We start from the raw sequence: 11,307 nt of genomic DNA, 5'->3' as shown, positions 1-11,307 counted from the left end.
AACTCCAATTTTCTATAGTAGCGTGTCCATAAGTTGCCTGTTTGCTTCCTTCGTCTTTTTACATCAATTAAGGAATTTGCTCCTAAGACCTTGTGGGGGCATCACAACACATTAGGAGACCCCAATCGGAGGACAATAAAACATCCAGACTCCCATCTATGAACTGGAGCAATATTTGTTTCTCCCTCTCCTATAATCATAATTCTGCTTCACATCACTTGTCTCATCTATTGCATTTTTTCTGTGCTGTATTGTGCATAAATATGTGACCCTTCAGATTTTGTATTAGTCTAGCCTGATGAAGAGACCTGAGTAGTCTCGAAAGCTTGCAATGTGTTACCTTTTAATGGCTAACTGAAAAGATGGCATCAACCACTGAGGACTCTCAATTCTGAATATTTTTACAGAAGTCCCAGTCTCCTATGTGATGTATATGCAATCTGTCTGTGGTAGGTAAAGAGCAGTCTGTCCCCATGTGATGTACGCTGCCCAAAAAACAAAGGGAATGCTTTACCAAACACAGTGTAACACCAACTCAAATCACACTTCTGTGAAATCAGCCTGTCCAGTTATGAAGCAACGCTGATTGTAAATTAATTTCTCCTGCTGTTGCGCAAATGGAACAGACAACAGGTAGAAATGATCGGCAACTAGCAAGACAGCCCCTATAAAGGAGTGGTTCTGCAGGGGGGTGACCACAGACCATTTCTCTGTTCTCATCCTTTTTAGCTGCTGTTTTGGTCACTTTTGCATTTTGTCATTGCTCACACCCCTAGAGATACTGTACAGTAGCATGAAGCGGAGTCTACAACCCACAGAAGTTGCTAATGTAGTGCAGCTCATCCAGGATGGCACATCAATGTCAGCGGTGGCAAGAAGGGTAGCTGTATCTGTCAGCATTGTCTAGTGCATGGAGCAGATTCCAAGAGATGTGGAGGGGGGCCACAGGAGGACTTTTCAGCTTTCCACAAAGACTTGTTACCTCTGCACACAGCATTCACTTGGTATGTCATTCAGCTTTCCACAAAGACTTCTTACCTCTGCTCATTGCATTCACTTGGTATGTCTCTCAACTAACCCCCTGCTTTACCCCAGTATTATTTATGACCTTGTTTACTTTGGCTTGATCATATGCATCTGGTCGGTCGGGAGTCCCACAAGGTTCAGTCCTAGGACCCCTGCTCTTCTCCATTTACACCTTTGGCCTGGGACAGCTCATAGAATCTCATGGCTTTCAGTATCATCTCTATGCTGATGACACACAGATCTACATCTCTGGACCAGATATCACCTCCCTACTAACCAGAATCCCTCAATGTCTGACCACTATTTCATCCTTCTTCTCCGCTAGATTTCTGAAACTTAACATGGACAAAACAGAATTCATCATCTTTCCCCCATCTCCCGTGACCCCCCCCCCCCCCCAACAAACCTATCCATTACCGTAAATGGCTGCCCACTCTCCCCAGTCCCACAAGCTCGCTGCCTCGGGGTTATCCTTGACACTGATCTCTCCTTCAAACTCAAAAATATTTCACGGATCCGTACATTCGTCAACCAAGAATCTGCAAAAACCCTAGTCCATGCCCTCATCTCCCGCCTTGACTACGGCAACCTCCTGCTCTGTGGCCTCCCCTCGAACACTCTCGCACCCCTCCAATCTATTCTAAATTCTGCTGCCCGACTAACCCACCTGTCCCCCTGCCTCTCCCCTCTGTCAATCCCTGCACTGGCTCCCCATTACCCAAAGACTCCAGTTCAAAACCCTAACCATGACATACAAAGCCATCCACAACCTGAGTCCTCCGTACACCTGTGACATCGTCTCCCGGTACTTACCTGCACGAAACCTCCGATCCTCACAAGATCTCCTTCTGTACTCCCCTTCCCACAATCGCATACAAGATTTCTCCCGCGCATCCCCTCTATTCTGGAACTGTCTACCACAACAGACTCTCACCTACCATGGAAACCTTCAAAAAGAACCTGAAGACCTATCTCTTCCGACAAGCCTACAACTTGCAGTAACCACCGATCCACCAAACCGCTGCACGACCAGCTCTACCCTCGCCTACTGTATCCTCACCCATCCTGTTGTAGATTGTGAGCCCTCACAGGCAGGGTCATCGCTCATCCTGTACCAGTCGTGACTTGTATTGTTTAAGATCACTGTACTTGTATGTATTATGTATACCCCTCCTCACATGTAAAGCACCATGGAATAAATGGCACTATAATAATATTATAACAACCTAGCGGCAGGACCACAACCTCCTCCTTTGTACAAGAAACTGGAGAAGCATTGAGAGCCCTGCAAAACGACCTCCAGCAGCCCACTAACATCCATGAGTCTGCTCAAACAGAAATAAACTCCAGTCCTAGTGTCTCCTATGTGATGTATATACAACAGTCCCAGTGTCTCCTATGTGATGTATAGACCGCAGACTCTGCCTCTCCTATGTCATATCTATAGAGCAGTCTGTCCCGATGTTTTGTATACAACAGTGCTAGTCTCATGTGATATATATGCAGTCTGCATCCCCATGTGATATATAAAAAAGGAAGCACACTGTAGCGCCATAGCATGCAAACATGAAATATGAATGAGTTGCATTACTGCATTAGAAATATGAAAAATTGAGAAAGCTTAGCGCATAAAATGGCCAATATATGTGTACCTGAAAGCCACGGTAAAGCATTTCTAGTATTCCAGGACCCTTACCTAATGCCGATCCTCAGGTTCCTATACAGATGAAGACTTTAGTCTATGTAAATACTCTCCTTAAGACTGAAATCTCTGTGGAGGGGTGGTGGCCCTGCCGTGATTAAAACCACCTGCGGCTAAGAGGTGGAGTGCTCAGTCAGGAAGTTAACGAATACAAATTTAAAAAACTGACCGTCACATCCAAGCATAAACTAAGTGTGAACAGGTGCTTAACCTAGAGTCACCAACTCATATACAAACAAAAAAGGAAGCACACTTTTGTTTGAATGTATAGAGTTGGTGACACTAGGTTAAGCACCTGTTCACACTTAGTTTATGCTTGGATGTGGCAGTCAGTTTTTTTTAAATTTAAACCCATGTGATATATAAACAGCAGTCTCAGATGTGATGTATATACAGCAGCCTTGGCATCTCCCACATGGCTTTTTGTACAGCAGTCTGTCTATGTGAGTTATATATGGAAGGCATAGTGTCTCCTATGTGATGTATATACAGCAGTCTCCGTGTCTCCTATGGGATGTATATACAGCAGACCTCTAACTGCTTGCATTCTACAATAGTTATGTGAGCAGTGATTTCCCCCGTGAAGAGATCTGCAGTTTAATATACAGGTGTGTTCAGCACAACTTACTGCTCCAAGTTCTTTACAGAACACATTGCAGTGTCAACTGCAGTCCAAACTGACAGATCTGGAAAAGCAGTTATGAGTAGCATCAGCATCATCTCCTAACCAGCAGCTCCAGCCATCACATTAGGAGGAACTTAATTTTGTACAGCCCTTGACAGATGGTATATTTCCAAATGGCCATTGGCAGAAAAAGAGTTTCCCACCCACCCAACTAGGAGGTTAAAATAAAAATGTATACTCACCTAAGCTCAAACGTCTAGTTTTTGTCTCTGTAGGGCTGGGAGCAGCCACAAACAACCACAGGCCAGCCACCAGCTATTTCAAATCTTGAAAAATGTAAACGATCCCTCCCAAAATGCTATTGGACTCAAGTTCTGTTAAAAACTGGTCTAACATGCTGTGAATCAAATTTAGATTTTACACCTCAGCATCAGATTAGTGACATACAGAGTATATAGAGCCAACATTATGGAGTTGTCAGTCTAAATACTGGAAAGAGTGATAACTAGCAAAATGCAGCACACAAGGGGTTACTGTGATGATCATGAACTTTATTTCATTCAACCAGATCAGGAGGTGGCCGGGACAGCGGCAGCTTGGGTCCTCTGCACAGACACTCGGGTGTGGTTCTTTGCCAGATGGTCTGTGTACTCCTGGAGGTGGAGAGAGATGTGTGAGTATATAATACACAGCTGGCTTGGTTGTAAAGTATACAGGGAATTGCACTTACCTGGTATGGAGACTTTGTGAAGACCGTTTCCTTCCAGAGATCTGGAGTCAGGTAGCTGTACGTCCTGGAGATTGCATCAAAGGTGGCCTTGGCTGCGGAGAACAAGAGTCGGTCACACGAAGCGATCAGTGTGCGGCCTCCACACCGCAGCCTCCCACATTACAAATAGCTATAGAGCTTCATAAGGGAGCAGAGCAGCCATAATGGCGGCCACCCTGCCGTGCAAATGGAGCTCAGTTGCTTTTTCTCTCTCATAGTGACAGCAACACCACAGACAGATGTAACTGGGTAGAGCAGAGAGAACCAGAACTTTTATCACACATAATGATGACTAAACAGCTAATGGAGTATTGCCCATTATGCAAGAGTAATCTGCAACCTGTGGCTCTTCATCTATTCAGAACTACAACTCCCAGCATATCCAAGGCCTCACTGCTGGAAGCTAGTGGTGATGCAACAGTGAGGAACACACTCCACTGCTCTATTCATTGTCTAGGAGACTGCCGATGCCATACCCAGCAGTCGCTCAGATCAAGGCCATAAAGGCACCATACTCTAGAGCCTCGTTTTTTGATTGTTGGAGGTCGCAGCAGTCAGACCCTCAGGGATCAGCAAGTTCCTTCACTATTCTATGGATAGTGAAAAACCAGTAGATTCATAATAGGGTTATTCAACTACTGGAGAACATAGATGAGGGCAAACACTGGGGATAAGCCCCCCTGGAGACCAGACTATGTAAAGACCATAATCGCTTATTACAGGGTTCTGACATTTGCAGAAAGTGGCCTAATGACCTTTATGTGACCATCTGCAAGTACAAACCATTTGTAGACCTCTTAAATTTAAGGGTCAACTTACCAAAGTTACCCAGGGTGGCAGTGCAGCCCCTGGCCGAGGTGTAACAGTCATCAATACCAGCCATCATCAGCAGCTTCTTGGGAACAGGAGCAGACACAATGCCGGTACCCCTAGGTGCAGGGATGAGACGCACCAGGACAGAGCCACAACGTCCGGTCACCTGGAAGACAACATTATAGCCATTTTATCACTTGGCACCACAGGAAGTTTTAAGGACAATGAGTGTCAGGCCTCAAACAGGAACAGGAAGCCCATTTATAGAGTCAGCCCGCCGTGCACAGGGGCCTATTGCTCTGCCTCTGTGAAAACGCCAATCACACATGTATACATATGACTGAGCAGAGCTGAGACGGCGCACGATTGTGTAGTAGTATCACAAAGGCCCCTAGGATTTCCTACCTTGCAGGGCACGGTGTGCGGTTTGCCGATCTTGTTACCCCAGTAGCCTCTGCGCACAGGTACAACGGACAGCTTAGCCAAGATGATGGCGCCTCTGATGGCGGTGGCGACTTCTTTGGAGCATTTCACACCGAGACCAACATGGCCGTTGAAGTCTCCAATAGCCACAAAAGCCTGAAAATACGTAAGAAATATTTACATTTGTGTCTGTATAATCACTGAGGTCGGGAGTAGGGTGGGCACAGGAATAGAAGACCCACCTTGAACCTAGTACGCTGTCCGGCACGGGTCTGCTTCTGCACAGGCATGATCTTCAGGACCTCATCCTTCAGAGAGGTACCCAGGAAAAAGTCAATGATCTCTGACTCCTGGAAGATGTGAAGGGTTAACTCTGAAAACACCCAAGTGATGGTGCGGGGGAGGGGATGAAACTACAGACTTCACATACCTTGATTGGCAGGGAGAACAGGTAAATTTCCTCCAAGGACTTGATCTTCATGTCCTTGACAAGACGGCCAAGTTTGGTGACTGGAACCCACTGTAAAATGTTATTAAAATTAATACTGGATAGTGGTTAAATTCAAAATAAAATTTGATATATTCATGCATAAGGAATAATTAATATCTCCCAGAATTTGCAAATTTATCTGAATTTGGAAATTTCAGGTCCATAAAACTTATGTGTTAATCAGTAATGAAGTACTCAGAACCTGTGCATGTCTACAGGAGGAATTTCGTCTACCTGAAATTAGAGAATGTCAGTACGTCCAACTTAATTATATTACATATATTTTGGATTGTGGTTCTTAACCTTATAGAATTGGCATATGAATGTACAGCGTCTAAAGACACAGATTTCTATTCTGGGGTACACATTGATGACTTGCGAGTGGAACACATGGGGAAAATTGCCTCAGAGGCCTCCACCCAGTAGGGAATTCATCAAACATGTGAAGTCTCTAATCTTTGTTGAAAGGGTTTATTCCAAAAGCAGAAGTGCATATTTTGACAAACTTCGGTCTCCTTGGGCGGTCCGAAAAAATTGTTTATAATGTTGTGCTAAAGAGATACTCTATGCATGGACTGCGCCCAGATTCTCCTATGCATGGACTGCGCCCAGATTCTCCTATGCATGGACTGCGCCCAGATTCTCCTATGCATGGACTGCGCCCAGATTCTCCTATGCATGGACTGCGCCCAGATTCTCCTATGCATGGACTGCGCCCAGATTCTCCTATGCATGGACTGCGCCCAGATTCTCCTATGCATGGACTGCGCCCAGATTCTCCTATGCATGGACTGCGCCCAGATTCTCCTATGCATGGACTGCGCCCAGATTCTCCTATGCATGGACTGCGCCCAGATTCTCCTATGCATGGACTGCGCCCAGATTCTCCTATGCATGGACTGCGCCCAGATTCTCCTATGCATGGACTGCGCCCAGATTCTCCTATGCATGGACTGCGCCCAGATTCTCCTATGCATGGACTGCGCCCAGATTCTCCTATGCATGGACTGTGCACCGAAGAGACTTTATTTCTATGTGTACTGTAATTTGGGTTTTGGTTGAGTATGGACTGGTGCTTGAAAGGGTGGTGGGTTGTTGGGGGGAGGGGATTTTTTTTTTTTTTTTGAGTTGGGGCTCAAGTGTTCAGATTTGGATAGTTTTTATTCCTTTGTCATTTAAAATAAATTAATACTGCATAGAAAGTTCTCTGCCCCCCAGAAATGCAAATCCAGAAGGAGCACCACAGATATCAGTCTATGAACTGACCACAATCTCCAAATCCTATCAGTATGCCCTTAAGTAATATATTAAAGGGGATGTCTGACAGAACATTGTAGGTGAGTGGTGCCAATGATGTTACCACACTACATATCTGCCAAGATGGGTGCTTGATTGGCAGATGTTATGCATGGGTCTCAGCGGGTATGTGCGCTCGTATCAGCACTGTTCACCTTCCCCTCCAAGGTGGAATTCTGCAGCACAGATATCCCTTTAACCCCTTCACGACCTTTGACGCCACGTAGGCGTCATGAAAAGTCATGTCAGAACGACCCATGACGCCTATGTGGCGTCATGACTTTAAAGCCCCCCTGCGGGTCGGGTGACCTAGGTCACTGAAAGGTCACCCGACCCGCAGATACAGGGGGCTTTGTTCTTCGCCACAGGGGGCGTGGCTTCGCCCCCACGTGGCTACGATCGCTCTGATTGGCTGTTAAAAGTGAAACAGCCAATCAGAGCGATAGTAATATTTCATCAATGAAAATTGATGAAATATTACAATCCAGCCATGGCCGATGCTGCTGTAGCATTGGACATGGCTGGAGACACCGATTCCACCCCCCCCACCGGCGATGGCCCCCCCCCCCCGCAACTGAATGACAGCTGCGATCTGCCGCCGCTGTCATCATCTGCCCCCCCTCCCATTCCCTCCGCTCCCCACCAGCTTCCGATCCCCCCCTCACCCACTCTCACCTCCCCCGGCACCTTCTAAGTCCCCCTGTCGCTCCCGGTGTCCGGCGGGTCCGGTTCATGGGCGCCGCCATCTTAGAAAATGGCGGGCGCATGCGCAGTGCGCCCGCCCGAATCTGCCGGCTGCAGATTCCATTCTTTCATTTTGATCACTCTCACAGTGATCAAAATGAAAGAAAAAGTAAATAAACCCCCCGATTATCACCCCCATAGGTAGGCAGAACTAATAAAATAAAGAAAATATTTTTATTTTTCAATTAGGGTTAGGGTCGGAATTAGGGTTAGGGTCGGAATTAGGGTTAGGGTCGGAATTAGGGTTAGGGTCGGAATTAGGGTTAGGGTCGGAATTAGGGTTAGGGTCGGAATTAGGGTTAGGGTCGGAATTAGGGTTAGGGTCGGAATTAGGGTTAGGGTCGGAATTAGGGTTAGGGTCGGAATTAGGGTTAGGGTCGGAATTAGGGTTAGGGTCGGAATTAGGGTTAGGGTCGGAATTAGGGTTAGGGTCGGAATTAGGGTTAGGGTCGGAATTAGGGTTAGGGTCGGAATTAGGGTTAGGGTCGGAATTAGGGTCGGAATCGGAATTAGGGTCGGAATCGGAATTAGGGTCGGAATCGGAATTAGGGTCGGAATCGGAATTAGGGTCGGAATCGGAATTAGGGTCGGAATCGGAATTAGGGTCGGAATTAGGGTCGGAATTAGGGTCGGAATTAGGGTCGGAATTAGGGTCGGAATTAGGGTCGGAATTAGGGTCGGAATTAGGGTCGGGGTCAGGGTCGGAATTAGGGTCAGGGTCGGAATTAGGGTCAGGGTCGGAATTAGGGTCAGGGTCGGAATTAGGGTTAGGGTCGGAATTAGGGTTAGGGTCGGAATTAGGGTTAGGGTCGGAATTAGGGTTAGGGTCGGAATTAGGGTTAGGGTCGGAATTAGGGTTAGGGTCGGAATTAGGGTTAGGGTCGGAATTAGGGTTAGGGTCGGAATTAGGGTTAGGGTCGGAATTAGGGTTAGGGTCGGAATTAGGGTTAGGGTCGGAATTAGGGTTAGGGTCGGAATTAGGGTTAGGGTCGGAATTAGGGTCGGAATTAGGGTCGGAATTAGGGTCGGAATTAGGGTCGGAATTAGGGTCGGAATTAGGGTCGGAATTAGGGTTAGGGTCGGAATTAGGGTTAGGGTCGGAATTAGGGTTAGGGTCGGAATTAGGGTTAGGGTCGGAATTAGGGTTAGGGTCGGAATTAGGGTTAGGGTCGGAATTAGGGTTAGGGTTGGAATTAGGGTTGGAATTAGGGTTAGGGTTGGAATTAGGGTTAGGGTTGGAATTAGGGTTAGGGTTGGAATTAGGGTTAGGGTTGGAATTAGGGTTAGGGTTGGAATTAGGGTTAGGGTTGGAATTAGGGTTAGGGTTGGAATTAGGGTTAGGGTTGGAATTAGGGTTAGGGTTGGAATTAGGGTTAGGGTTGGAATTAGGGTTAGGCATGTGTTGGGGTGTGTTGCGGTTAGGGTTGGAGTTAGAATTGAGGGGTTTCCACTGTTTAGGCACATCAGGGGGTCGCCAAACGCGACATGGTGCAACCATTGATTCCAGCCAATTTTGCGTTCAAAAAGTCAAACGGTGCTCCCTCCCTTCCAAGCCCTGACGTGTGCCCAAACAGTGGTTTACCCCAACATATGAGGTATCAGCGTACTCAGGAAAAATTGCACAACTTTTGGGGACTAATTTCTCGTGTTACCCTTGGGAAAATAAAAAATTGGGGGCTAAAAAATTATTTTTGTGGAAAAAAATGATTTTTTCATTTTCACGTCTCTGCATTATAAACTTCTGTGAAGCACTTGGGGGGGTTCAAAGTGCTCACAACATCTTACATACGTTCCTTGGAAGGTCTGGTTTCCAAAATGGGGTCACTTGTGGGGGGTTTCCACTGTTTAGGCACTTCAGGGGCTCTGCAAACGTAATGACGACCGCAGACTATTCCATCAAAGTCTGCATTTCAAAACGTCACTACTTCCATTCCGAGCCTTGACGTGTGCCCAAACAATGGTTCCCCCCCCACATATGGGGTACCAGCGTACTCAGGACAAACTGGACAACAACTTTTGGGGTCCAATTTCTCCTGTTACCCTTGTGAAAATAAAAAATTGCGGGCTAAAAAATCATTTTTTGAGGAAAAAAAAGATTTTTTATTTTCACGGTTCTGCGTTATAAACTTCTGTGAAGCACTTGGGGGTTCAAAGTGCTGCTCACCACACATCTAGATAAGTTCCTTGGTGGTCTAGTTTCCAAAATGGGGTCACTTGTGGGGGGTTTCCACAGTTTAGGCACATCAGAGGCTCTGCAAACGTAACATGATGCCCGCAGACCATTCGATCAAGTCGGTATTTCAAAACGTCACTACTTCCCTTCCGAGCCCCGACGTGTGCCCAAACAATGGTCCCTCCCCACATATGGGATACCAGCATACTCAGGACAAACTGGACAACAACTTTTGGGGTCCAATTTCTCCTGTTACCCTTGTGAAAATAAAAAATTGCGAGCTAAAAATTCATTTTTTGAGGAAAAAAAAAGATTTTTTATTTTCATGGCTCTGCGTTACAATCTTCTGTGAAGCACTTCGGGGTTCAAGGTGCTCACCACACATCTAGATAAGTTTCTTGGGGGGTCTAGTTTCCAAAATGGGGTCACTTGTGGGGGGTTTCCACAGTTTAGGTACATCAAGGGCTCTGCAAATGTAACATGATGCCCGCAGACCATTCCATCAAAGTCTGCATACCAAAACGTCACTACTTCCCTTCCGAGCCCTGACGTGTGCCCATACAGTGGTCATCCCCCACATATGGGGTATCAGCGTACTCAGGACAAACTGGACAACATCTTTTGGGGTCCAATTTCTCCTGTTACCCTTGTGAAAAAAAAATTGCGTGCTAAAATTCATTTTTTTTGAGGGAAAAAAAATGATTTTTTATTTTCACGGCTCTGCATTATAAACTTCTGTGAAGCACTTGGGGGTTCAAGGTGCTCACCACACATCTAGATAAGTTCCTTGGGGGGTCTAGTTTCCAAAATGGGGTCACTTGTGGGGGGTTTCTACTGTTTAGGCACACAGGGGCTCAGCAAATGTAACATGACGCCCGCAGACCATTCCATCAAAGTCAGCATTTCAAAATGTCACTACTTCCCTGCTGAGCCCCAACGTGTGCCCAAACAGTGGTTCCCCCCCACATATGGGGTACCAGCGTACTCAGGACAAACTGGACAACAACTTTTGGGGTCCAATTTATCCTAGTACCCTTGTGAAAATAAAAAATTGCCAACTAAAAAATTTTTTTTTAGGAAAAAAAAATGATTTTTTATTTTCACTGCTCTGCATTATAAACTTCTGTGAATCACCTGGGGGTTCAAAGTGCTCACTATGCATCTAGATAAGTTCCTTAGGGGGTCTAGTTTCCAAAATGGGGTCATTTGTGGGGGAGCTCCAAAGTTTAGGCACACAGGGGCTCTC

The 11,307-nt window shown here is 46.2% G+C and overlaps 1 protein-coding gene across 1 annotated transcript in view; it reads right to left on the bottom strand.

Annotated features, from left to right (window-relative positions):
* Nucleotides 1-3,883: 3,883 nt before the first annotated feature.
* RPS2 (ribosomal protein S2) overlaps nt 3,884-11,307 on the bottom strand; it is a 35,164-nt gene continuing 27,740 nt past the window's right edge. Inside the window, exons 3-8 of the mRNA XM_073558410.1 lie at nt 5,789-5,878; nt 5,601-5,708; nt 5,341-5,514; nt 4,942-5,101; nt 4,084-4,175; nt 3,884-4,006 (exon numbers count right to left, since the gene is read on the bottom strand). Coding sequence (XP_073414511.1) covers nt 3,923-4,006; nt 4,084-4,175; nt 4,942-5,101; nt 5,341-5,514; nt 5,601-5,708; nt 5,789-5,878 — 708 coding nt within the window. The 3' untranslated portion in view covers nt 3,884-3,922. The remainder of the gene's footprint in view (nt 4,007-4,083; nt 4,176-4,941; nt 5,102-5,340; nt 5,515-5,600; nt 5,709-5,788; nt 5,879-11,307) is intronic.

This window comes from Dendrobates tinctorius, unplaced genomic scaffold (assembly GCF_039654945.1).
Source record: "Dendrobates tinctorius isolate UK_male_01 unplaced genomic scaffold, ASM3965494v1 ptg000257l, whole genome shotgun sequence".
NCBI lineage: Eukaryota > Metazoa > Chordata > Amphibia > Anura > Dendrobatidae > Dendrobates > Dendrobates tinctorius.
Note: the sequence above shows the minus strand (reverse complement) of the source record. Positions and strands in the feature narration are given on the sequence as shown.